Source organism: Pholis gunnellus (genome assembly GCF_910591455.1).
Source record: "Pholis gunnellus genome assembly, chromosome: 11".
Classification (NCBI taxonomy): domain Eukaryota; kingdom Metazoa; phylum Chordata; class Actinopteri; order Perciformes; family Pholidae; genus Pholis; species Pholis gunnellus.
Genome location: NC_136538.1, coordinates 18,666,434 through 18,692,770, shown reverse-complemented (window position 1 = coordinate 18,692,770; position 26,337 = coordinate 18,666,434). Strand labels below are relative to the sequence as shown.

Sequence of the window (26,337 nt, the reverse complement as noted above, 5' to 3'; positions counted from 1 at the left end):
TACAATCACTTATTCGGCAGACAGTTCATTTCTTTACACAACGATACATCCATCTATTGATTCTAGAATATAATTGGTGTACATCAACTAATAGCAATATTTAAAATCCCTTTTAGGCTGGATGGGTTTTATGGATCAATAGGCATTTACTCCGTGAATAATGCATTAATGGTTACTTAGCTTATTTTTCATATTGATTGTACTGTGATTTAGGTCTCCAGGCTGGATTTAACGCACAACTTGGACCTTATTGTCATGGATTTAGCCGTCATTTCTCTCCTTAATAATAAGTTAATCGCTTGAGATCTGGGAACAAAGTGGGATTGCTCTCGGGCTGAGAGACTCAACACATCTCACATGACACCCACGTAGGTTTCATGCAGTGGCACCCAGGAGCTGTTCAGTGCAGCTAAGGTTTTTGATACCGTCATTCATCTATTCTCTGGATTCTTTCCAAAGAAATTCTTAACTGTTATTTTGCCTTGTCGTAGACCCCTGGGTTGAGGTCACGGCCTGGACGCCTGCACTGGTATGCCGAGAAATGCATTTCTTCCAACCAGGTAACCCCCTCTCACACACACATGCACACTCAGAAATTCACATAAAAAAACTATTTTAAATGATATATATATATATTGTTGTGTTTGTGTGTGTATAGATGGAGGCCTTGGAGCAGATGGTGGAAATGACCGCCAAGCTGTTTGAGTGCGACAGAGATGAGATGTACAGTTACGTCCTTCGGCTCTGCAGTAAGTCTCTTTCATTTGTCCGTTTGTGTGTTCTTTTATTCCTCCCACTTACCGCCGGCATCCTCTTCTGCCCACCTGTAGGTGTGTAGGTGCCCCAGGGTGTGTGTGTGTGTGTGTGTGTGTGTGTGTGTGTGTGTGTGTGTGTGTGTGTGTGTGTGTGTGTGTGTGTGTGTGTGTGTGTGTGTGTGTGTGAGAGAGAGAGGATCAGTCGGAAGTAAGAGCACAAGACATGGTGTGATTGCTGCAGTGGAGAGCAGATGACAGTTGTGATTGGAGTGTTAAAGCTGATTGTCAACCCATTACCCCAACTTCCCTGCACGCACACACCTAGTGTGTTTCCTAAATTACAGCATAGTTGAGGGTCAGTCAGTTGATCAGATTAGTGCTTTGATTGCCCTCTCAGCATGGAGCGCTTTGTCTGAAATGACTCTCTGGTGCAGGCTGAGTGATGAGCTACAAGCAATATGGACCGACCATACAACCACATGGGTCTGTGTGTCATGGCGTTCATAGCACATTACAGAACACGCCTTTAATTAATTCTGCTGTTGTTTCTTGTTGTTTCCAGAGGAGACGAACAACTGGGAGAAGGCAGAAGCAGTGTGGACGAAGATGCAGGAGGAGAACGTCATTCCCCGGGAGAGGACCCTGCGTATGCTGGCAGACGTCTTGAAGAATAACGGCCAGGAGGTGCCCTTTGAGGTGCCTGAGGTAAAACCCCAGCTTTTATAATATGTACGTCCCAGTGACGCTCGTCAGACGGATCTGTGATTCAGAAGAATAATTGCCAGGAGGTTCCTGAGGGGGGAGGGAAGCAGAGCGGATAAAAGCAAAAGAGGTTCCCAAGAGCTCTGGAGGACTCTGAAAGTGCCTGAGGTCAAACATAACACACAAGCATGTAGCGCTGATGGTTGGATACAAATCACAATGGTGGCTGTTTGTAGATTTCTTATCTTATATCTTAGCTTAAACAGGTTGGAGTTATTTATTAAATCCTTTGATAGTCTCTTTAATATTAATATTTATCAAATAAAAAATGGCAGATATCAGTTTCCAGCTTCTCAAATGGGAAGATTTGAAAATCAAATATCTTTTATTTTTTTTCGTTTTGGAGCTTTTATTGTATGAAAAGCAATTTGTAGATTTCACACTAACTTGTGATATTCATTTGTCACTATTTTCTGTCATTGTGTAGGCTTTGAATAGATTGTAAATTGCTGCCCTACCTTGATATTAAAGTTATCCTTGATAAATAAACACAAGAGATACTGCAGCTGAAAAAGAAATGAAATAATTTAGCCATAAATAACTGAAATGTAATTAAGAAGCTAAAGTAAACTAACTCTAAATGTAGTTTTCTGTACAAGTTAATGTAGCTCTAGTATAAACTCTATATCGTCCTGTATTGATATGACCAAGAGCTTCATTGGAACTGCTTATAACAACTGAAGCTGCTCTCCATCATTTGACATTCAATGGTCTCATTTCCAATTATATTCATACGGCATAGATTCACCAAAGAGCAAGCTGACCCCGACCTCTGATCATAGGAGCTAACCCCCAAAAGACTCTTATCAACTGCTCGCTCCATACAGCCCCCCCCCCCTCACCCCGCTCCACTTTAAGCTTCTGTTCATTACATGCAGAGGAAACAGGATTGAGGCTCTGATCTGAAGTGTGGTCAATCAGACCGGCTGGCTGGTGAAAGGAATTACTGCTCGATCTGTCTGTAAATCTGTAATGCCCGACTAATTTCGCCAGCAGCTAAATGCCACCATATGGCTGCCGCTGGATTCTTAGTTAAATATGTGCGCGTGGCCTCGACTGCATTCTTGCCCAAAAGAGACAACATGGACCTGATGTGAATGTGTTAAAAAAAAAATGTGCATACAAGAGGGGAGTTCGGGTTTAAATAATATAATATTACTGTGTTGCATTGCTGCACTTTTCCTCAGCTTTGTTTTTGCATGTGAGCGAGCTCCAGTAGCCCGAAGCATGATGAGACAGGAAGTGATTGCTGTTGCCTGGAGCGATGAACTTGGTGACTCCCTGGGGCTCTTAAGTTGACTCCGCCGATTCGACACACACACACACACACACACTCTCATACGCACACACGCTTTTCTTTTTGCCCCTGGGGTGCCAGACCTAATTTGCCCCTAGCCAATACAGCTTAACCCCCTCCCCTCACTGCTACACGGGTGACTGAGCTTTAAGAGGACCCTGCCCTGCCTGCCCAGCATTATTGCATTCATACACTCGCATACACACACCAGCTCATTGCTACAGTTGAACGTGTGTGTGTGTGTGTGTGTGTGTGTGTGTGTGTGTGTGTGTGTGTGTGTGTGTGTGTGTGTGTGTGTGTGTGTGTGTGTGTGTGTGTGTGTGTGTGTGTGTGTGTGTGTGCGCTGGATGAAGCTGTACTTTTGAGATTCATCACTGTTTTCTTTTTTGTGTGTCATCTCCAGAGCTGGTACCAAGAAGCTGCCGCCACACAGCAGGTCAAGACAGCAACTACCCTGTCCCCAGCCGACAGTGGTACTGAATACCAGACCCGTCTGATGGCCCTCTGTAAAAAGGGCAAGGCCAAAGGTAAGCAGCAGGAGGTCCCACATGACACAGAGCTGAACCAAACACAGAAGAAGCAGGTTTACCTGTCTGAGAGGTGTACAGTTTCCATTTGAAGCTTCAATAAAGATATTTGTGAACATTAATGTGTAGTTTATAATGACGTATTTTTAGGTATTCATTTCCAATGCATATCCTAATGTTGAGGGCTGAGATGAGGTTATCATTCAGATTTGGGGATAAGGACACACACTTTCAGACAATCTTTCCTCAAAGTTATTTACAGTGATAAGATAAGATGGACTTTATTGTCCCGAAGGAAATTTGTCTTGGAAACATACAGTGTAACCCTGCATGCTTCTCACCTTCGCACCCCGGCAGACACTGTGTTCATTGTTTGATTGCCTGTTTTGAAAAGTTTAAATAACTGTTGGACACATCCCGACCCAGTTCCGAGGTGGAAAAGGTGTCGACCTCAGTTAAAAAATACTGACACCTTAAAAGCCTCTTTCTTGATCCTGTCCAACCTCTGACTCGTTTTCTTTCTTTGTCTTGTTCTCGCCGTCTACAGAAGCCTATAAGATGGTAAAGGATGCCGATAAAAAGGGTGTGGCATTAGGCCCCGCCCCTTACGATCTACTGATCCGCGCCCTGTTGGCCGAGGGAGCCATTGAGGATGCCATGGCAGTCAAAGACATGTGAGTGCCTTAACATCTCATTCTGCACTGAAAAATGACACGTTTTGGTAAAGCCTGGCAAAACGGAAACACATTACTATTTATTCCAAGTTCTACTGTCATAAACAGTATATGTAACTATGTTTCAGCAGTTTAAACCATGATTATCAGGTTTGGCAGTCTGGGAAAACATGAGCCATTGCCCTCCATCGTTTTGCTCATTTCTTCACCTTTTAGCATTTTGTCCTGGTTTCTAATTTGTGATGTCCAACTGCATCTGAATACCAAGGAACCATCCCTTTTTCAGTTTGCCAGTTAATGCATGAGAATAAATATTGTGAAATATTCCCCCGTAGGGCTGACAGACTGCACAGCAGTGTATCTTGATTATAAACACAACAAATACAAGTTGTATTTTACGTTGATGCTCTGCTACTTCACCCGTCTCCTCAGCCTGTGGCTCCGGGTCACCTCAGGCTAAAACTCCATCTCTTAGACAGACATGAGGAATATAAACTGATTGTGTGGATATGAACAGTGGCTCTTACTAAGCCCACACACACACACACACACACACACACACACACACACACGTTCAGATGTATAGATTCATTTTGGTTTTCTGGAAAGCGGGTGACTTAGCGCAAAAACATCAATCTTCTTTCAATTAGTAATGTATCATGTGTTGTTGTGTTACGGGGGCCATATCGGGGTTTGAGCCTGGAGACAAATGGATGAACAGACCGAGGTATTAGAGATCTGAGCTTAGTGCAGAGCTGATCTTCTCCGTTTGTCTTTTTAGGTAATCTCCTTTTCTTTAGCTCCATCTCCTTTTGTCCCTGTCTTTATATCACTTTCTCGCTGCAGAGGAAACACAAAGAAGAAAAGTGTATATAACAATATAATGACATGATACACTGAAAGAAGAGATGCAGTTACTAATTTGTAGGGACATGGGGGGGGGGGGAACATGTAAAAACATCCATTACACTATCAGTCTCTTCCCTGTTTTCTGCTCTCTACATGGTTCTCTCTCTTATGTTATGAGAAATAATCGTATCAATTTTAGACCACTGTTTCAACAAGCGCGAGGCAATACAAGTGATAACCCATCTCCAGTCTCTGTTTGAATTGGATCGCGGCATCCCTGCCTGGATAAAAGCTTCGTTTATCTGCACTCTAAATGAGAAGTGAAATGAGCTGAGAGGAAAGTCGGGGGAAGATGGAAATGGGGAGGAAAGGAAAGGAAGGCGATAAAAAGAGCGTATGAGGCGAGGAGGGCTAGATTTAATCAGGTACGAGGTTAATGAAGACGCTATAGGCATTAATTCTCTCTGTGCGCGTGTGTTTATTTTGGGGTAATCTGTACAGAATTGAGCAGCGGGGCGCTTATGGTGAGATTAAGGGATTGGGAGAGAGTGATGATGAGAGAGAGAGAGAGAGGAAGGGGTGAATGTTGGATTCATTGGCTGAAGCACAATACCCCTCGAAGGAGAAGGCGAGTGAGAGTGTGTGTGTTTGTGGGGGGGGGGAAAGGTGAGTGCGAGACGGCCTCTAGAGATTTTCTCCCACCCGATAAGAATAATTCTGACCCCACTGCTTGGGGCTCCACGTACAATCCGTCGGCGACCCGGTTACCGCTCCAATCTCCGCCGTGACCCTGTCACAGCGGCTGCCGGGATGCTGCTTGGCCCGGTGTCACAGCGGTGATAAGGATTGCCGGCCTGATGCTCAATTGAGCGGACGGATTAATCTAGTTGCAGGGCTATAATAACAATTTAAAGAAGGGGAGAAAAAAAAAAAAAGACGAGAGGCAAGCTTGATTGAGGTTTTAGTGGCAAAGAAATGAAAAGGAGGAGGGCTGAAAAGGACAGCGAATGGAGGGGAAAGTCGGAGGCCTCAATACAGCCCCGTCCTGGCGTCATCCTCCCACATAAATCCACAGACAGATATACAAACGCACACATGCAGCGGCTCAGCGGGAAGTAATCAACTGTTTGATGTCTGTATTATTTTCTGGTTTACAGCAAGCGCTTTACAAGAGGCTCAGACTTGCGGTCAATCACATTTGTTCCCATTGTTCTGTCCGTCTTCTGTCTTTCAGCTCATGTGTTTATGCACCCCGTCTGTGTAAAGTCTAACGATTTTCTGAATGTGATGCCGCATAAGTGATATAGAAGAGATGTTTATGGTTAGAGTACAGTAGCGGCTCTAACGTTAGAAGTAATGGACTTTATAAAAGCTGTTCACAGTCTATCCGGGTCAGACGTTTCACCAAACGCATGTATGGATTTTTGCATCATAAAGGTCAATCCTACATGGGATTACTTTCTACACAATAATAGCACATATGAGAGCAGCTCTGTGTTTGGACCCGCTCAACGGACAATGTTACCACGATGATGTTTAGTGTTTCAGCATGCTGAAGTTCGCTAATTAGCACTAAACACAAAGAACAGCTGTTTTCTGTCATTCATCAGTCACTTAATATCTCAATACCAACATATATCACGATATAGTACGCTTTCTGGTAGTTCAATAAATAAATAAATCAATGTGAAATAACTACATTGTTTTGTATACTTTTGTGTGAATTAAATACTTTTAATTAAAAACTTTAGTGCAAATAATCACATTTTCTGAGAAATGTAAGTTACTATGCGCTTGTTATTTTCAATTCAGATAAAATTATTGTGCATGTATTTTTCCATCGCAATGTGATTCCATTATAGGCCGTACATTCCTAACCTCAGTATACTCGCTGCATGGCAAAATCCTCTTCACAATAAATGTCTTATTGGCCAACGTTGCTCCACAGTTGTGATCATTATCTCTATACTGTAGTTTGATTTGTCATTGGAAGCGCAAGCTTACGGTCAAAAGACACCAAACCAAGAACATACTTGTGTGTTTCTCTCAGTGCTGCGTCTCGTGTGCCCGGCTTCCAGCTGAGTGATATCGCCAGCAGTCTGCTCATCATCACACACAGCAAGAAAGGCCAGTCTAAAGGTGAGAAACAAGACGTGTGCGTAAACACACATGCATGCTTATTTCACACACACACACACACACAGACAGACAGACTCACCTCTTGCCCTCCTCCACAGAGGCTCTGGAGAAGCTGAAGTCTATGCTGCAGGTGAACCACGTGCCCTCGCAGCTCTCCATCACCAGACTGGTTCAGGCCCTGGGTAGCAATGGCGACGTGGCGGGGATCCAGGAAGTGGAGTCACGGATCAAGGACCTCGGCACGACCCTCAACCTGTCCAGCATGGTGTTTGTCAACAACACGGCCCTCGCACACATCAAGAAGTAAGCGCATATATGGCGATGTGATCGCTGAACTTGTGTTTTGGACTTTTACCTTTCTGTTACGATTTGTCTTATTTCTGTACACGCTAAAACTGAGCCACCAGAGTAATTTGAAACATCCTCACATACAGGTCGACACAAAGGGGCTTTAACTCGTGATTTATGTCGTGTATAAGTCACATCTAGACACTTGCGACTGTTAAGATATTTCCTTAACTGTGACGTTTCGAGAAAGTGGTCGTCTTATCACCTCTATACGTACAGTCAAATAGAGTGCATGCAGACACCAAACAGGAAAACAAATCCCTGTAGATGGGCAGGGCTGCATGTTGCACGAACAAAACAATATTATTTAAATTCCGGACGCAATTTGCAATCCTGTGTGAAGTGTTTTATACTATTTTGTAACTCTGTTGGTATTACTGAGCCGCACACAGAGATAAACAGTTTAATGCAACACCAGCAGCAGAGTGTGACAAGACCCATGTTGACACACTCTTAAAGTAAAAGCTTACAGGGCGAGCGGGGCGTAGAGTACAAATAGGAAACACAGGCGTAATAGGATTATTCATGGGTTCCTTTTAATGTCATGAAAACGCCCATCCTCCACTTCTGCTTTGTCGCTTCTCAAACAACAGAGGACAAATATACAAAGCACATTGTGCATCAAACTTTCATTGCGCTACTTGCCGCATTAGCGCTGTCCCCCAGCTCGAGCAGGCGCCGTCGCCGTGCCATCTCGCAGGGACAGCAGGAAGTGAAGAACAGCAAGACGGTCTCACGCCCGATTGGCCATCGCAGCGCGGGCCTGTCAGCTTGAACCCTGACCTCCAGGAGCTGCGCTCTGAGCGTCTCTGACACGCGCGTCCCCGCTGTATCTGAGTCGAGCTGACTGGTTAAGAGCCGGGGCGGAAAAGCAAAGCAGGCCCGGAAAGCGGAGCGCCACATTTAGAGGGGCCCCCCGCTGAATTATTCAGACGGTCCCAGTCGCAACGATCAGCGTAGATATGTTCCCCCCACCGCCGGATGGTCTCACATATACAAACACAGAGACGCACACACACACACACACCCTGTATGTTAAATATTCATTACGACTGCTGACGGGTGGGGAGGGAGCAGGGAGCGTAAAGTGTTAGCGAGGTGGGGTTGCCAGATTGAGTTGTTTTAGATTTGTAGCGCTTTAGTGTGCAGGCTTTGTTTGGTTGAGGCAACCTCAGCAGAAAACCATGTCGCAGTGTGTGTGTGAGTGTGTGTGTGTGTGTGTGTGTGTGAGCATCAGTGGAAGAAAGAGTTGGTCTGCACTTAGTGGGAGGAAAAAAATCAAATTACAAAAGTCTAAAAACAGTATTTCATATTATTCTTGAATCTGATCAGTTTCTCATAATATATCGCATCACTATGTTTTGCCCCCAAATGGTGAAATCACACTTAAAGGGCTTGATTATGGTTTGGCTGATCACTGGTTTTATTGTTTTGCTCCCAGCCCAGTATCTCTGGCATAAAAGACCAAAATGGATTTACATCCAATGAGTATTCAGCACCAATACAGGAAGAAATGTGCCCATTTTCTTTGTATCTCTTTGAAGATTAAACATGTACATGTGTTGTTTTGATCTCCTCTAATGAACTAAATCTTTATTCCTCCCTCTCACTCCTTAGTGGTGACTTGGAATCAGCAGTGGAGTCGTTGGAGGCGGTCTTCACGAGTCCAAACAGCACAAACCCCAGTATGTCCTTCGTCTTCAGGAAGGTGTTGGAAGATGACAACGACAAAGCTTTAGACAAATGTAAGACACACACTCAATGCGTACATGTATGTAGAGAGAAATACTAAGAATGACAGTAAGAATAAATGCAATCCAGTCCTAAAACAATGCATAATAAAACCACTGACCGTTGATTGTTCATGCTGTGTTGCAGTGAGTGCGATGGCAGAGCGGCTAGCCAACCATTTTGCCTGCTACAGACCAGCTTCAGACCTCTTCCTCCAGCTGCTGGATATGGACAAAGTCGAGGACGCCAAGTTCATGTTGGCTGTGAGTATGAGTGAGTGTGTGTGTGTGTGTGTGTGTTCGCCTGCGTGTGTTTCCAGATGTATTCGGTGGTGTTCCACAGAGGCTGAGTTGAGATACACTTTTATTCCTACTGGAGGGAAATTGACCGGCAGTCATGCAAATTCATGAAGATGCATTACTTGCTGCTTGTCGCTCACTTCTCTTCATCACTATTTAAACACGAAGTGAAGAAATCCACGTTTTTCAGGTCAGACTGTTTCTCGTCACACTTGCATTTATTCCTCTCCATTTTGTCTTTGTGTGAAGAGGAGAGGAGATGAGGGTCGCCTCTGAATGAAGTAGAATTGTTGCCAAAATATAACAATCTGCTCGAGTGAAACATGTAGTTGAGATGACCAAGTGGCGGTACTACTCTTTATTTAGGTTGAATCTGCACACCATGAGGACATAACCCTTTTTGTGACCACTTAAACTAAATTTTAAATCATCAGGCGCATTTTGTCCCAGTGCGCACTACTTTATTTGAGTGTCTCACTCTTGACTACATTTTAAATTACTACATCAAAGTAATTAAAATCTGAAAAAAAAAAAAAAAATCAACAAGGGAGCTGGTGATGCCTTCGTCCGGTTGTCAGACCCAAGTGATGATGGAGACGTTGACTTATTCATCCAGCCTCACATCTGCGTCAGGAAGTTCTTCCCCACATTCTACCGATGAGTCTGGTGGTCTGAAATTGGCCTCCTACCACTTCACTTATTTAACACAGTTCATACATTACAGCTCAATGACTTTGCATTGAGCCTGGGGACATGAATATGAATAAGCGAGATGGGTGAGAGACGAGGGGAAGGATGCAGATGACGAAGAAGCAAAAGAGATCAAGAAACTCAAGAGAAAGCCACGAAGATGAAGACGCTGCTCTCTCTAACAGCGATTATTTCTCTCTCACTTGCTGAGTGATCACCCCTCTCAGTCATTCAGTTGCATGTGTGGCACTAATGAACAGAGATATATTACTTACCGCCCTCACATACCACACTTCATCACTTTTTAAACATGGACGAAAGGAATCTGCTTTTCACGTCATACTATGTTCTTGTCACACAATCTTAGCTGCTCGCATTTTCACCCTGACATACGTTTGTTGTGAGTTTTTGGATTTATATCGAATTCATATTAAATTCTTATGAATCTTAATGTTGCTGCACAATAGATCTGATCAAAGTACCATTTCAACAAGCGTACAAAGGGCTATCAATACAACCAAATCTGAGTAGTTAATACATTGAACGTGCAACCAAAGGTCAGTAAATCTACAGCATTAGTTTTAAATATTATTGTAATAAACAGTAGAACAGTCAGGGTGTTTCCAAACTGTAGTAGTTTATGAAAACAGCATGAGAATGGGGGAAAGAACGTGCGCACATACAGTACTTCTAAAAAAGATCTAAAATATGCTTTGTGCTGAGGCCTGACTTTGTTTTCTTACCTTTTATCTACCAAGTGGGTCAGTGACTCCAACTCTTCTGAAACAGACCAACAATGAGGGAATCTGGAGGAAATAAACAAACACTGTAGACGCACTCCAACATGGAGCGTCTGCGCCGTTCTTCATTCCTCCCTGACATCTCCAATGATTATCCCTCTCAATCTTTAAACAGGGATGTCTGACTGGCATGAATGTTAATGAACAGATACATTACTTACTACTCTCATCTTCATGACTATTTAAACACAAACTATGGATTACATTATTTTAAAGCTATAATATGCTTGCTTGATATGCATCTTGGCTTGTTTTTTTTTCCACCCTTTCTCTCTGTGAGATAGAAGCTCAAGATGGAAAAACAAGTTAAAAAAATGTCTGTTATCAGGTTTCATATCAGAAGACCAAGTAGAGACAGAAGGAGGAAGTGGGATGTTCTTTTTGAACTTTTCTAATTGATGTCCGTACCGTAGAGGTTTGACAGTCCAACATGACATAATATATTGAGTTGAGACACAGTTTAAAGTGCTCTACAGACATTACAAATGTAAACCGTTAGATTCAAAGAATAGAAATCTGGAGGCAATACTTGCCTGCTGATAATAACCAGTAGTCAGGATGCCACGCCTCTTAAACCCTGAACATTTAAATACTAAATGCAAAACACGTGTAACAAGAAAACAAAACTCCAGGATCAAATGCTCATGGTGTCGGATAGTGAAACTACAAAGACTCCTCTAAAGTGTGTTCTCCCATTTGTCTTGTGTTAAGTTTGTAAGTTTCGGACTTCGCTGATGTGACACCAGGCTAAACTGGAGTGCTCCTTTTCGTTTCTTCATCGTGGCCCGTCTTCTTCTTCTTCCTGACTCCCCTTCTCAAAGCCGCTCTTCCAGGGTGTAGCGGCCCGACTCCTCCAAAACCATGAAAAGCTTTTAAGTAGGCGAGCAGTCAATAATGATGACGAGGCTATAGGAGAGAAGGACGTGAGGTCGGTGGGGAGCTAGAGGGATGAAGTGCGTCAGTAAGAAGTGAAACGAGCTCTACGAACTTGTCTACGACTGCTTACGTGTTTCTGTGTGTTGGGGGGGGGGGTCATTGAGGAAAAGGCATTCCCTGGGTATCCAGAGCTTTTAGGCAGTATGTGTGAGGAGCAGTGGAGACGGGAGGCCAAGTTGGTTGTTGGCATCACCTTTGGGAGAGGTTGGTGTAGCGAGGGGTGGAAATTAACGGAGGAGAGAGTGAGTGAGAGCACGGAGCGAAGTGGAGTGAAGTGGCATAGTGTTGGTCTGATTGTACTCAAGCCATTCTGCCGCTTGGCGACTCCGAAAGAAGGCAACCTTCTCCGTGTGTGTGTGTGTGTGTGTCTCATCCTGTTAAAAGCCTTACAGGCCACTCGCCTTCAATTCTGTACGAGGTGCAGAAGGAGTGAAACGCGTTAGTTTACGACTGGCTAGTAATCGGACCTCATTGCTGCTCAGCCAGGAGAATGAACTCACTCACTCGGAGCTCAGCAGCGTTAATGCATCTCCAGCAGACACACACACTCCGTATATTGTATGTATGCTTGCATGACATGTCTCCATCATAAGCAGTCATGCACAGGTTAAACGTCTTTCTGATTTGCTTCAACATTTTTTTTATACTAAATATAATATATATTGTATTATTTAGATGCAGCGCACCAAAGTGACTTTTTACTTCTTTTTTATTTATTTATCCATTTAATTTAATCAGCATCACTGACCAGCGTCAGATGATTGATGCAAAGAGATAATTCTGCAACACTTTCCACTGTTCAGTGTCTCCACGTGCTGATATATTGGACGATATTAACTTAACACAGATATATCGGATTAGTGTGCAGGTTAACTAGTAACGCCTAGTTGTTGTAGACAAATGCCAAAACGATTATCATAACATAATTGGTCCACCAAAATGCACTGAGTTTTATTTCTACAGCCCAATAACACATGTTGTATGTCTCACCTTTCTTTTGTCCCTCTTGTCTTGCTGTAGCGCTGTAACGCTGTGGCTGAACAGAAGGATGTGCTGGTGTCCTTCTTGGCTCAGAAGGCTCAGAGTCCCGGACAGGTAAAACCATTTTTAAAGAATAATTTGTGTACTTTTTTTTTCTCCATGATTTCTGTTAGTAATGACAACATTGTACCGACCAAATGCAAGTTCATCAACGGTATTGTTTTTGTATATATAAAAGGTGGGAAAGATCAAGGCCCTGCTGAGCCTGATTCCAGACTTCACTGGGAAGGAGGTGCTGTACCCGTACCTCATGAAATGCCATGGTAAGACACACACTCACACTCACACACACACACACACACACACACACACACACACACACACACACACACAAGGCCTCGTCTGGTGCAGCAGGCGGAGACATTAACAATGCATCAGGTCATGGAGTGTGTGTGTGTGTGTGTGTGTGCAGGCAGACATTCAGGGGTTAGAAGAACACATGTCCTCTAATGAGTTAGCTGTCCTGGCTAGCCTAGCGTGCTAATCGCAACACAGTCCACCACTCAACTTTTCTTTTTTTTCCCCTCCTCTCCTCATTGTTTTCTTGCCCGCTCCACCTTTTTACTCTCTCTTTTCTTGCCCTCAATTTTTTTGTCCTCCCTTCATTTCTTTTACCGCTATCCTCCCCTCATGCCCTTCTCTTCTCTTCACCTTCTCACCCTCCCGTCTCCCCTCTTTACGTACCTTGTCACACCAGAGATGAGCAGACATGACTATTTAATTAGCATCAGCTAGCTGGTCGGTCAAGGCAGCCATAGGGGACACATTTAGCGCTGCTCTGCTCGTCCCTTAGTTTTTCTTTTTCTCTTGTCTTTTTAACTTTCTCTTGTCTTTTTTTAGTAGTGACCTTACTTTCCACTTTTGTTTCTTTGATACGCACTACCGCACACAGTCATGAGGTTTCACATCGACAGAACATCATTTCAACCATTTCAGGTTGTACTTTGAGGAAAGAGATGCTATACACAAAGTTAGTTAAATTCTGAAATAATCTTGTAAATTTTTTAATTTACATTATTTTTCTAAATTAAGATTTCTACTCTTTCAAAGAGTGAAACTCAAAATTAGGGCACAATTTAACTTTGCTTTTTTTTCTTCGATTCTACTCCGTCCAATCATTACTCCACACAAGTTATTTTCCACCTGCTACTTGTTTAACATGCACAACCAGCAGCATTTTAGAAATAATGTATTATTCTGGCATAGGTACAAAGACATTTTGGACAGTATGCGTGTGCATTTCAGTTCTTGGCGCCAATTTATTGATAATAGACAAAGTTGGATTATTTTCTCTAAATGTTTACATTAAATAATGTTGTCACATGTGAGGTTTTTGTCTCATTTTGCTGACTTACCTTTTCTCTCCATCCTCTTGTCTGGCAGTTATGGATAAGGACCTATCGTCAGCCAAGGCTCTGCATGAGCAGATACAGAAGGAGGGGGCGGTCATAGACGAGCTGTCACTCAAACGACTTGCCGTGCTTTACCGTACTGAAGGAGAGACTGCACCCTTCACTGAGCCACCTGTGAGTCTTACACACACAACACACACACACACACACATCCATATTGATACAAGCATGCAGACATGAACAACATATTATGAACAGATCTGTGTTCAAATACGAACACGGCACTCATTGCAGTTCCTAAACTGGTGCTGGCAGTTGTCCGGCTGGCATCCTAATGCGTGCCATTGTGTGTGTGCGTGTGCTGTGGTCTGTGAGTACCATAGTAATGTGACAGAGCAGTCTTCCTGCTCAGGCCTGCAGCTAGCCTCCTGTGTGTGTCTGTGTGTGTGTGTGTGTGTGTGTGTGTGTGTGTGTGTGTGTGGGTGTGGGTGGGTCAGAGTACATATATTGTGTAACCGAGATGGTGTCACTGCAATAGCCGCTCTCCGTTTCTGGCGCCTAGTGTTTTTGAGCATTTCAGCACATTGCACATTTTGTAACTTGATGTAGCTCTATTTTTGGCAGAGGACTCACGCACACAAACACACACACACACACACACACACACACACACACACACACACACACACACACACACAGAGACCTCTCAGCCCCAGCACTTTAATGCACTGTCCCCTGGAGGCAGGTGTAGAACGAAGCCCACCTCTTACCTTCACTCACCTGCAGTGCAAAGATAGAAGGAGAAGGAGAGGGATGAAGGCAGAGAAGCTGCTGCATTATTCACTGGATGTCAGGATAGTTAAGTGATTGCTGGGTTTTATAAGCAAAAGAGAGCCAGAGGAGTTGCAAGGAGAGGGAAAGGTGAACAGTTACGGTGTTCTCGGAAGTTTCTATAAACGCATCTCGGGTAGATAGAAACCCACCAGTCCTTGTTGTTCTCCCTCGTATCATCTACATAGAGGTTACTACGCCATGATGACGACAGCAAAAAATCTACTAACAGATTTGGTCTTCAGTGGCGTGTACGAGTAATTTAAGAGAACTTGTCACATTCATCAATTTTATTTAAAAAGAGTGTCTGCCTTACTTCATGAGGGAAAGTAATGTAAATGTGTAATTCCATAATCTGAGTTAACATGGATTTTATTTTGATTATATTATTTTTGCTCTGTTAAAGAAATATCACTTAAACCCTAATAGTTGATTAGCACAGATCCCATTTATTACCATGACTGCTATTTGTTATTTAAAATAAAATGTAACTTCATATGAAACCACTCTTAGTTTGTATCACAGTACATAGTGTTATGTCATAAATAGTCATAGTATAGTATGTCATTAAAAAAGTCATAGTATGTAATCATAAAAAGGTCTTAGTATAGTATATGAATTAAAGTGATAAAGTCCTATAGTATGTCATCAAAAGTCAGAAAACAGTCTCTTAAAAAAGTTGGTATATATGTCATGAAATAATAAAAAAGTCCATGTTTTTGTCATAAAAGCAAGAGTCGTATTTAGGTATTTAATAAAAAGTCACCATATAGTACGTCATGAAAGTAATAAGGAAGTCACAGTATGTCAGAAAAAGATTTAAAAAAAGAAAGTTTGCTAAATTGTCTTTCTTTTTCTTTCCAGGAGTCCTTTAAGTTTTATGCAGACAAGCTGAAAGAGAGAGCAGCCAAAGTCCAGACGACGGCTGAGGCATAAAGATTCCTCCTCCTCTCCTCCGACCTCCTTCCAAATCCAAACTTTTTCGTCCTTTCACACTTTCTTTCTTTTTTATAAGGTGTCCGCGCTGAAGTATTGAGTATTGTGTTATAACAGTTGGATGTTATACTCTGTCCACTGTGCTCTTGAGCATATTATTGATGATGATGTTGAGAATGTACAGAAGTATTTATGCTAATAAATGTCACATTCTGAGCCTGAGTCTTCGTGTGGTTTAAAAGATATTTGCTGGTTAAATAAACCTGTTCTTCAGGGCAGTAGGGAGTGTAACGAATTCCATTTACAATATTTCAGCTCCATTGAGGCTGCATGTACGATTCCATGATGTAGTTTGTTAGAAAAAAGTCAGTGTAGTATGTTATGAACTAGTCAGAAAAAATATCATAATATAGTATGTTATGAATAAGACATAGTAAGGTATGTAATGGAAGAAGACGAATACAAGTAATATGACTTTAAAAAAGTGAAGTAGGATGTCATAAGAAAGTTGTTTAGTATGTCGACAAAAGTCAGAAAGAATATCAAAGTAAAGTGTCACAAAAAGTCATAGTATTATGTAGTATGTAATGAAAGTGATGGAGAGGGGGAAAAAGTCAGTATGGTATGTCATAAAAGTAAAGAATCAAAAGTAAAGAATGTCATGAGAAAGTCATAGTGTAGTAGGTCTTTAAAATAGTCATTGGATATGATTTCATATAAAGTCAGAAAAAAAGTCGGTATGTTGTGAAAAAGGTATGTTTTATTACATAGTAAAGTGTCATAAAAATAATGTAAATAGTATGCCTTAAAAACTCAAAAGTGATTTAAAAAGGCACTGTATGATATATATCAATAGTCAGAAAAGTCAGTGTAGTATATTGAAAATAGTCATGAAAAAGTCAGAGTATGGTTTGTTAATCACACTATAGTCAAATTACTCTTAGTAAGTCATTAAAAGTCAGAAAATAAGGCATTGTATCATGTCTTCAAAGTAATGAAGTAATAGTATAGTATGTCTTAAAACAGTTGGAAAAAAATTCATAGTATAGTAGGTCATAAAATATGGTACAAAAGTATATTATGTCATGAAATCAACAGTCATATTTAAATGTATAATAAAATGCCACACTATGTAATGAAAGTAATAAAATAATAGTATAGTATGTCAAAGAAAATCCATAAATACGTCAGAATATATAGCACGCCATAAAAAAGTAATAGTACAGTATGTCATGAATAAATCATAGTACAGTATGTAATAAGTCTTAGTATATACCTTCTGTCTCTCCTTCTACAGTGAACACAGCTATTTACCAGCATTAATTAGTACATAAGTGTAATAATAATGTACAAACATACAATGTAAGAAGCCGGTGTAATCTGCAGGAAAGCTCTCACCTACTCCCCTCCGAAAAGCACCCACCTCAACACTTTGTCTGGATCAAAACACTGATTAATTAGTCGGGAACAGAGGCAGAGTGCGAAAGTGTGTGTTTGGGGAGTGTGCTGCAAATCCCTAATTTGAGTATTAATGGGGATTTAAAGATGAAACGAGACAACCTGGTTGGAGAGTGGAAACCATTAGACGGACCCAGGAGGGCTCCACTGTAGTTTACCTTTGGAAAGAGGCAAGATAAAGAGACGCGCGCACACACACACACATACACACACACACACACACCGTATAGCCTCACTATGTGGCAAAGGAGCATTTATTGCCGTTTGTTTTGTATATGTTTGAATCTAAATGTATTTTTGAGTCCTTTAAGTTTCATGCAGACAAGCTGAAAGTAAAAGCACTAAAGCCCAGACGACAGCTGAGGCATGAAGATTCATCCTCCTCTAATCCGACCTCCTTCCAAATCCAAATGTCCTTTCTCTCTTTCTCTCTTTGTATAAGTTGTCTGAGCTGAAATGATGAGCACTGTCTGCTGCGCTTTTGATAATATTGATGGTGGTAATGTTGGAAATGTACAGGAGTATTTCTGCTAATAAATGGGTATTTGTGTGGTGTAAAAGACATTTTAGTGGTACAATTAACCTTTTTTTTTTCAGGGCAGCAGGTACTGTCGAGCACAAATGGAGCTAATTACGTTAACAGAGGCTCAGCTCCACTGAGGTGTCCTGATGAGTCTGTCAGCACGATGCCAGGGCCCGAAAACACAGAAGAACTAGAACGCAGGACGGTTATCAATGACAATTAATGAATTATGAATCATTATAGTGCACTGTTTATGCAGTAAGTATACAAGAAATCAACATACATCAAACTTCGACCTAAGAACACTACAAAATTAAACTTCACAGACATGCTTTCTTTTGTTTTCTGAGGTGGAACTGTTTTATTATTGAATTCACGTTTCAAAATACACTTTACATCCAGTTAGTTCACATTTGCGTGCAGCTCGGTGGTGGAAAGTAACTCACGACTGTACTTTGTAAAGTATTTTTATGTCCATGTTCTGCTACTGTACACTTCACTACATGTCAGAGGGAAATATTGAACTATTTACTCCACTACATTTATCTGACTGCTAGTTACTAATTACTTTACAGATTAAAATTGTACACACCAAACCTACGAAGGCTTTATTATATATGATGCATTGTTACAGATTACCCAAAAGTATAGGAATAGAATGTAGTACTATGATACTTATAGGATGCGTAATGAGTACTTTTACCTTTGATACTTACAGTCAATTTTATCAACAACACTAGTGTTCTTTTATTTAAGTATTATTTTAAATTTTCATTTTTGATATTAGTTCTTTTACTGAAGTAAAGGATCTGAATATTTGTTCCACCCTTCTGTTGTGCATTGCGATGTGGAAGAATAGTAAACATCAATGTTTTTCATGATGTATTACATCACTTTTCTGGTGTGAACACAGAATTAGTTGCAAAAAGATACTTTATTTCCTTTACTTAGCATCGATTTTCATGAAATACTGTCTCGTGCAGTCTGACTCTATGCCAGCTTCTCTCCTCTGTCCCCGGACCAGCATCTGCAGCCCTCTTCTGCTGGGCTTTGAACCCTTTATGTTGTCAAATCCCAGCCTCAGATATTCCTGTTTTCATGTAACACAAGCTGCTCTTGACCCCGACTGAGGCAGGCCTTAGATAACAACACACACTGGTCGGTTTCCCAAGAAGATGGTGTGCTAGTTGACGTCAGAGGGCCAGCCTGCTGCAGCGGAGATTATTTGGGATACAAATTAAGACGCAGGAGATGTAACTTTAGGAACTTTTGTTATGAACCACAGCTTGTTTCTTGCAGTTCTCTGCTTATCACTATGGTGTTACATGCACTTGATATTCCCTTTATGGTGACATATGAAGAAGCATTTCTAAGGGATTTGTGCGGTGCGGAAATATAAACCAGAATGTGAAAGATAATCGCATTATCAATACCATTCATTGTTATGAAACTGCTCAGCTACAAGTGACGACACCATGTTACTGAATGACCAGGTCAAAGGATAGCCGAGAGTACGAGGACACAAATAAACTCGCTCAAGTGGAGCAATTTGATTTAATACTTTACTAATTTGGACTCAAAGCATGTCTGTAAAATGTTATTCAGGCTTTTGCAACAGTACAAAAACACACAGCTTACATAATCTTCAATCTATAAGGACACAAGTACAAGCTCCTTTTTTCTTTTTTTTCAAGTGTGACTTACTAAATCTCTACCAGGCTTTTCTTTCAGTGCTTCCTATACTGGCCCGCACATTGTTAAGCTTAATAACCTTACATATACAAAAGAGATAAAGCTTTGGAAAGAAGAAGATTGAAAATGGAACAAGCAAAAGCTGCAGATGGATATCAGCCAAAGTGGCGCTCTAATCATTTGCAAAGATGGAGCCGAGAGGGAGAGAATCATTTCAACTTTGATGTTGGTGCAGCGCTCTGCTGCCACCCAGCAGCACACAGCAGTACTGCAACACATGCTTCTCCTAAACGCTGGATATATGTTACGATGATTTCAACTAAAGATGAGAAAAATTGCTGCACTTTGAGGATTTTTTAATATATATTAAGAAGGGTTACTTTTTACCAGGGTTGTGTTTTTACCACTAAAACAAGTCTGTGTAATGGTAAATGGTATTTCCAAAGATATATCTTACTTTTATCCCCTAAATTTAGCACTGTGCTCACTATAAAACATCCTAATAAGAACGGTAAAATGACAGACGACAGCATGGCTCAGTGTCGAACCAGTCGAACTAGAACCCAAATGACTTCCTCCCACTGCTGCACAAAAAACACACTCCCTGACTCTGATGTCATTTGTGTGATTTCAGCCAGCGTTTGGTCCGATTGTTGAAACGGGTCCAGATGTGTTCACCAGTCCTGACTGGACTTCTGCTTGATGAATTTTAGGCACACGTAATAGAGCGCCATGAAGACCAGACAGACTGCCAGCAGGACTAGATAGCACGAGTACAGAGGATACTGGTTCATGTTCATGGCCTCCACCACCTCAAAGACAAACAGAGAGGGTTACAGGATGAGAGAGGTGTTGGCTTGACCATGTAAAGTACGTTGGTTTCAATAGTTGTGTTCATTTATGTACAATTATTGCCAAATATTGTGGTTTTTTCGACAAAAAAAAACAGCAGAACCTGCAGTTAAACTGTTTGATGAACAACCACGTATGCTTCTGTATTTGTGTTTTCGTTTCTAACTCACGTGTATGCCGTTGACATTGATGGTGATGTTTCTGATGGTGACGGGGTACATGTTGCCACTGAACTGCACCTGCAGCATGCCCTCAAAACCCCAACGCATGAAGGAGGCGTGAGAGAACCACGAGGCCACTGAAAAGTCAAGAACATGCACGGGTGTAAACATCACAGACTGGCCAGCCGTTCTCTATCCTCACACATCTTTTCACTGAGGGAAAATGAATTCATCTCCTCACCAAGCCACATATTCTCCAGGCTGATGACGAAGCCTCCGGTCAAATAGAAGACGGTGAAAAGGGAGTTGCCCATGAAGGCTGAGGTCTGCAGGGTGGGCAGCGCGGCAGCTACGAACAGAGCCATGGCTCGGCTGCAGTAAACCATCAGCCACACCAGCAGCAAGTTGAGCAGGAAACGGTCCGGAGCCTCGTTAAGACCGGCCAGCCAATAGATGGGCAGGCCGTACACCAGGGTGAACACGCAGTGCTCTGGTAGCTCCCCCAGGACCTGAATGTGGGGAATGCATACGTTCAAATCTACAGAAATTAAGAGAAATTCACACATTGTGGACACTTGATTCTAGCTGCATGGAGACATGCTTTCCAACACCACATTACAGTACTGTACAATACACTGAAGAGAGACTCCAGCATGGAGCGAGGCTGACCCCTACTGGAGGTCCCTGTGGCTTACCTTGGCAAAGAAGTAGGAGGTGACGGAGTACATGCCGTCCTCCAGCTCGTGGTAGAGCATGGCTCTCTCTGTGTGACCTGCAGAGAACATGAGGTTAGTCTGATGAGTTGCAGCTTTATGACCTCTAGTATCAGGGTGCCTTAAAGATTGTAACTGTTCAGAGTGAAGTTTCAGAGTCCTCTGCTAACAATATTTTCAATCTTGCTCCTAATAAAGAAAAGTCTGTTTGTGCGGTGTTTCTGCGCATCAAATAAAGATGCTAAAATAGATTCAATATGAACGTTGTTGACTGCTCGACTGATTTGCAGATTGACAGCTGTAGTTACTCACATTTAGCTATGACGTCCAGCACCACAGCGAACGGGGTGAGAGCTCCGATCATGTAGAGGAGGGCGACTGTGTCCTGAATGGACAGACGCTCTTCTCCGGCCCCGTAGTAGAGACAACCGACCAGCAGTGCCATGAGGAGGGCCTCGAAGCCGTGGACGAATAAGGTGACCAGGTCTCTGAAGTCATTGTACATGTGACGCCTGAGGGAGAAGATCAACACAAAGGGGATTACCAATTGTTGTGACATTTGCTGATATTTATCTCACAATAACCAATAAACAACCAGCTACAATAAGACGACTGCACACTTTACCACCAACCTGAGTCAGTTGAAACACCTGAACACTTCCTGCTGCAATTGGGAATTTATGAAAACTAGTTTGCACTGAGCAGAGAAATTAAAAGTGAATAGCCTTAAGTAACAGAGAACTTATTCAAAAGTAGAGAGCAAATAAGTCTGTCTGTAAACCACCGCTGTTATACATCTTTGTGAGTTGTTCTCACCTGATGAGGGTCGTAAATTGGTGAAGTCGGCCGGGTAGTGCGTTACTCTGATTGGAAATAGTGATTACTTCCTCTCCTTTGACTTTGCTCATCTGCTGAGGGCTGCAGGCAAGAAAACAGTGTCTGTGTTAGCACACTGCAACCAGTTACATTATTAACATTAAAGCATGAATCTAGCCTTTTTTTTCCGTCCAGAGCTAAAACTCAATTACAAAACACAAAATCAATTTTGCCTCTGAAACGGGTCGCTGAAAACACAGCTATGTTGTTGGGTAGCAAGTTGTTCAAGCAACCCAAAAACACCATGTAGCTGCTGCTGCGATAAGTGCCTTTATATATGAAGTTATTTCATTGCTGGGGAGAAGGGAGGTAAAGAAAAGGTAAAGAAAAGAGGGCAAACTTGAACACACTGCTACCTCTCAGTTTGTGTTGGTTCTGTGTTGGTCCCAGCTGGTTTCCACATGTGAGTGTTTGTGTCTCGGACCTTTTCCTTGAACCGCTCAGCCAGAACTGTGGAACGCTCCAAACACTCGGCCTCTCGCTCTGGACTGCGCCGGTCTATACTGATCAGATCAACTGGACACATCAAATAAATAGTGTTATAAAGAAGAATGGGTCACAGTTGAATCCTAGGATGTTTCAAGATTTATACTATTTATCATTAATCTGATAGAGTTTTGACAAATTGAATGCTGTCTTTCTGCATTGGTGTCACCTTTCATGGTGCTAAATGACCTCTAAGCCAATGAGCTGTCAGAGATGGTTGGGCTCTGAAAACAAACACCTTCTTGATGCTGTTTTGACAGCTTTCTACACACACTAACCATAGAAGTCAGAGGGGTTGCAGTATCGTGGGCAGGGGTATCCGAGGCTAGTGAAGTAAGGCACCATGTCACGAGCGGCGCCGCAGTAAACGGCCGAACCCGACGACAGCAGGACGACGAGGTCGAATAGCTGGAAGATGTCAGACCGAGGCTGGTGGACCGACAGCAGGACTAGACGGTTTCCCCGAGCCAGGCGGGACAGTGTGATCACCAGGTTGTGGGCTGTGAAGCTGTCCAAACCTGACGTGGGCTCGTCCAGGATTAAAATACCTGAAATGTAAAAAAAACACCAGTTCAATAATCCATAAAAAGACACGACTCTCTTGCCTGAATTGTCCAGTTCCGTCTTGTTGTTGGCGATCCACTGGCGGTAAGGGGGTTGTGGCGATGCGGGATGGCTGGGGCCTGTGATATCTAACGGGATTCAATCTTATCAGGACAGGCAATGAGATGTGTGGATAATACTTAGTAGTATATATGTAAAAAATGTATAGCATGTCATAAAAATGTTCTAAAAAGTAATTGTATATGTCATTGAAAATATGCCATAAAATGTCAGTTTAAAAAAAAAAAAGTTATACAAGTATATATAGTATAATAAATAATCTGCCATTGCTGCAGCTATTCTTTTCTTTGCCTGTAGGTGGCAACATAAACACATATCTGCCGGTCTAAACTGCTACTATTGCTAGTGGTGAAGATTGATGTGTAAAAAAACTCAGCTGGCAACAACTGAACAGCTCCAACCTGAGGAGAATCTGCCTTCTAAATGTGACCAAAACTTTTAATTTGGGATTTTATGATTAAATTACAAGCCAGTTCGAGAAAGGTAAAAAAAAAGAAGCGGTTTCAAGCGGTTGTTTTCTCTCACCGGGGTTCCACAGAAGTTGGACAGCTATGCTGACTCTCCTCCTCTCCCCTCCAGAAACGCCCCTCACGTAGTCGTTTCCCACCCTGGTGTGAGCACACTGTCGCAGCCGCAGCTCTGCGATGACATCATCCACCTGTGACAGAAAACAGCACAAAGTTTGTCACAGATAACGTATCAAATATGTCTTTCACAGCACACAGAACCGTTCTTTCAGCAAATGGAGAATACATGTGTTATTACATGAGCGTGACCTCTCGAGTGTGAGGCCAGCGTTTGTATTACAAGGTCCTCTTGTTGTGGACAGTCTTTGCTTGGTTTAATCTTACCCTCTGGTCCCTCTGGGCCTGTGTGAAGTGGGTGGGGAGCCTCAGTTTGGCAACAAAGGCCAGAGTTTCACGGACAGTGAGGTGAGGAAGAAGGCGGTCGTCTTGGCGGACATGAGCGATGCTCTTCTTCACCAGCTGCGGCGTGTTGGGCTTCCCGTTGATCAGAACCTGACCGGATGTCATCGCACCGGCCTCATCGCGACATGTTATTATGTCGAGCAAAGATGTTTTACCACAACCTGGGAGAAGATGATTATGTATTTAAATTAATAATGAAGCATCAAACGAGAATCACTATGCAAGTCAAAATATGAACTAAGCAGCGTCAGAAGACAAGTAGCCTACAAGATGTTTGAGGCATTGATAAGTCTCAAAACATAGCAGATGTTTTCTTGCTTTCTTTCTAGAAAACAACGTTTTTATTGTTTCTCTGTTGTGCAATATGTTTCATGTAATTGTGGCTTTGGTTGTCAATGTAAAACGTGCTGCTGACTTGAGGTCCTTGACAGCAGGTTCAGCTGTGTGTGTGTGTGTGTGTGTGTGTGTGTGTGTGTATCACCTGAGCTGCCAATGACTGCCAGCATTTGTCCGCTGCGGACTCGGAGGCTGAGCTTGTTGATGGCTGTCTGCTTGTTCCCTTTTATCTCCCACGGCAACTTGAACTCTGATAACCTCTCGTACCACGGGATCTGAGCCGCTGTGTCCACCTGCGAGCACACACAAACACACACAGACACACACACTTACACAATTAACACATATACAGCAACGTGCACATATGGAGTAAAGCATGCAACAGTTAAAAGCTAAATATAACTGTGCATGAGAGCAGAGCGGCGGCCCGTCGGTTACCTCATAATGCAGGTTGTTGACTTCCAGCTCATTGCACCCTCCACTGTAGGTGAAGTAGAGACTGCTGTCTTCTTCAGACGAGAACAACTCGCTGTCTCGATGCTGTTAAAGAGGAGCAGACAGGTCAACTAGTTTCAGAGAGGCAAGCACTCATTCGACATTTGTGTCTGTATCCATATTGAGACTAATAACAAACTGAAAGTAATGCAAGAGCATGTTTGAGTGCATCTTTGTGTGTGCAAACAGTTGCCCGAGACCTTTTATGGGTCCACAGTCCATTTGACACTAAAATTACCATTATGTAATCCCTAAAATGTTTCCAAAAAACAAAAGTCAGAATGCAGCACATGTACACTATACAGTGTTACGTTGTAATAACTGATGTCATGTAAAACATACAGTTTTCAGACCCACTGGGTTCCTTTTCTTTATCACATTAATCTACAGATTTTATTTGTGTTCTTCAGGCATTCAAAATGGTGTTCATGCAGCTCTTCTAACCAGTTATTGTCAGAATAATAACTGAAATAATACAGTAAAGCCTGTGGAAAGCTTACATCTCCAATGCTCTTAAAGCATACTTGAGACCAAACTAAAAACATTATAGTGCTGATCTTTTTAGATAGACTGTCACGGCCTAGTGCAGCATGGTTGGACTCTTGACCAACAAACCCACATTATTATATTCAATCTGATTTAGGCACACAGCCAAAGAGAATTCAGAAGCTCAGTGGCTGGTGGAGAAGAAAGGAATCAAAAGAAAGTTTAGACTTGTTTGTTGATTTAACCAAAGTTTATCAGTATATTAGCAGAGGAACTTCAAACCAATGCCTCGGGACCCCATGTAATGAACTGACCTGTGAGGAGCTGTATGTATGATTAAGGCCAGTATCTGTGTCCATGATGAGGCAAGCTGCTGGTTGACGTTTGGAGGGTCAAGAGGTCGACGGCCCCCCTGTTTCTTCTTCTGTTCCTCTCTTTTTCTCTTTATGGGTATCTGCCTTTGTTGCTGGTTGTTCGCCCGTTGTTCCCCTCTTCACCGTTTCTTCTCTCTGTTAGATCTTTGACTCCAGTCCAGCTGAAGAGCTCCTCTTGTCTCAACGCCTTCTGTCTCAAAGCGTCCCAATTCATGTCATGTCAGTTCTTCTTCTGCTCCTGCTACTCGTATCTTCTCTGGTCCCAGCGCTCAACTTGAGGACTGAGACAGTCAGCCAGTTATCCCTACTTTTTTTTTTTTTTGGTCTTCTTTATAGAGCTCCAGAGCAAAGTTCTCTGAGATAAC

General features: G+C 42.4%; 2 protein-coding genes across 2 annotated transcripts in view; one reads left to right on the top strand and one right to left on the bottom strand.

Annotated features, from left to right (window-relative positions):
* The window catches only part of lrpprc (leucine-rich pentatricopeptide repeat containing), a 48,696-nt gene extending 32,513 nt beyond the window's left edge, over nt 1–16,183 (top strand). Inside the window, exons 26-38 of the mRNA XM_079169466.1 lie at nt 492–560; nt 659–749; nt 1,318–1,460; nt 3,218–3,341; nt 3,889–4,015; nt 6,915–7,003; nt 7,102–7,306; nt 8,969–9,096; nt 9,230–9,345; nt 12,828–12,902; nt 13,027–13,111; nt 14,232–14,374; nt 15,896–16,183. Coding sequence (XP_079025592.1) covers nt 492–560; nt 659–749; nt 1,318–1,460; nt 3,218–3,341; nt 3,889–4,015; nt 6,915–7,003; nt 7,102–7,306; nt 8,969–9,096; nt 9,230–9,345; nt 12,828–12,902; nt 13,027–13,111; nt 14,232–14,374; nt 15,896–15,967 — 1,467 coding nt within the window. The 3' untranslated portion in view covers nt 15,968–16,183. The remainder of the gene's footprint in view (nt 1–491; nt 561–658; nt 750–1,317; nt 1,461–3,217; nt 3,342–3,888; nt 4,016–6,914; nt 7,004–7,101; nt 7,307–8,968; nt 9,097–9,229; nt 9,346–12,827; nt 12,903–13,026; nt 13,112–14,231; nt 14,375–15,895) is intronic.
* A 2,107-nt stretch (nt 16,184–18,290) lies between these two features.
* abcg8 (ATP-binding cassette, sub-family G (WHITE), member 8) lies at nt 18,291–26,263 on the bottom strand. Its single transcript, XM_079168852.1, has 13 exons — nt 25,913–26,263; nt 25,056–25,157; nt 24,763–24,910; nt 24,204–24,442; nt 23,878–24,010; nt 23,007–23,276; nt 22,599–22,758; nt 22,183–22,284; nt 21,679–21,878; nt 21,349–21,425; nt 20,895–21,162; nt 20,663–20,790; nt 18,291–20,452 (listed from the first exon to the last, which is right to left on the bottom strand). The coding sequence occupies exons 1-13, from the start codon at nt 25,955–25,957 to the stop codon at nt 20,315–20,317; spliced, it is 2,010 nt and encodes a 669-aa protein (XP_079024978.1). The 5' UTR covers nt 25,958–26,263; the 3' UTR covers nt 18,291–20,314.
* Nucleotides 26,264–26,337: the final 74 nt, after the last annotated feature.

Excerpts from the sequence above, each read along its gene's own strand:
- abcg8 (XM_079168852.1), bottom strand. The coding sequence starts at position 25,957 with ATGGACACAGATACTGGCCTTAATCATACATACAGCTCCTCACAG. Across the intron at positions 22,759-23,006 it reads CAACCCCTCTGACTTCTATG|TTGATCTGATCAGTATAGAC; the intron begins GTTAGTGTGTGT and ends TGATGTGTCCAG. Across the intron at positions 22,285-22,598 it reads GAACCAACACAAACTGAGAG|CCCTCAGCAGATGAGCAAAG; the intron begins GTAGCAGTGTGT and ends TCTTGCCTGCAG.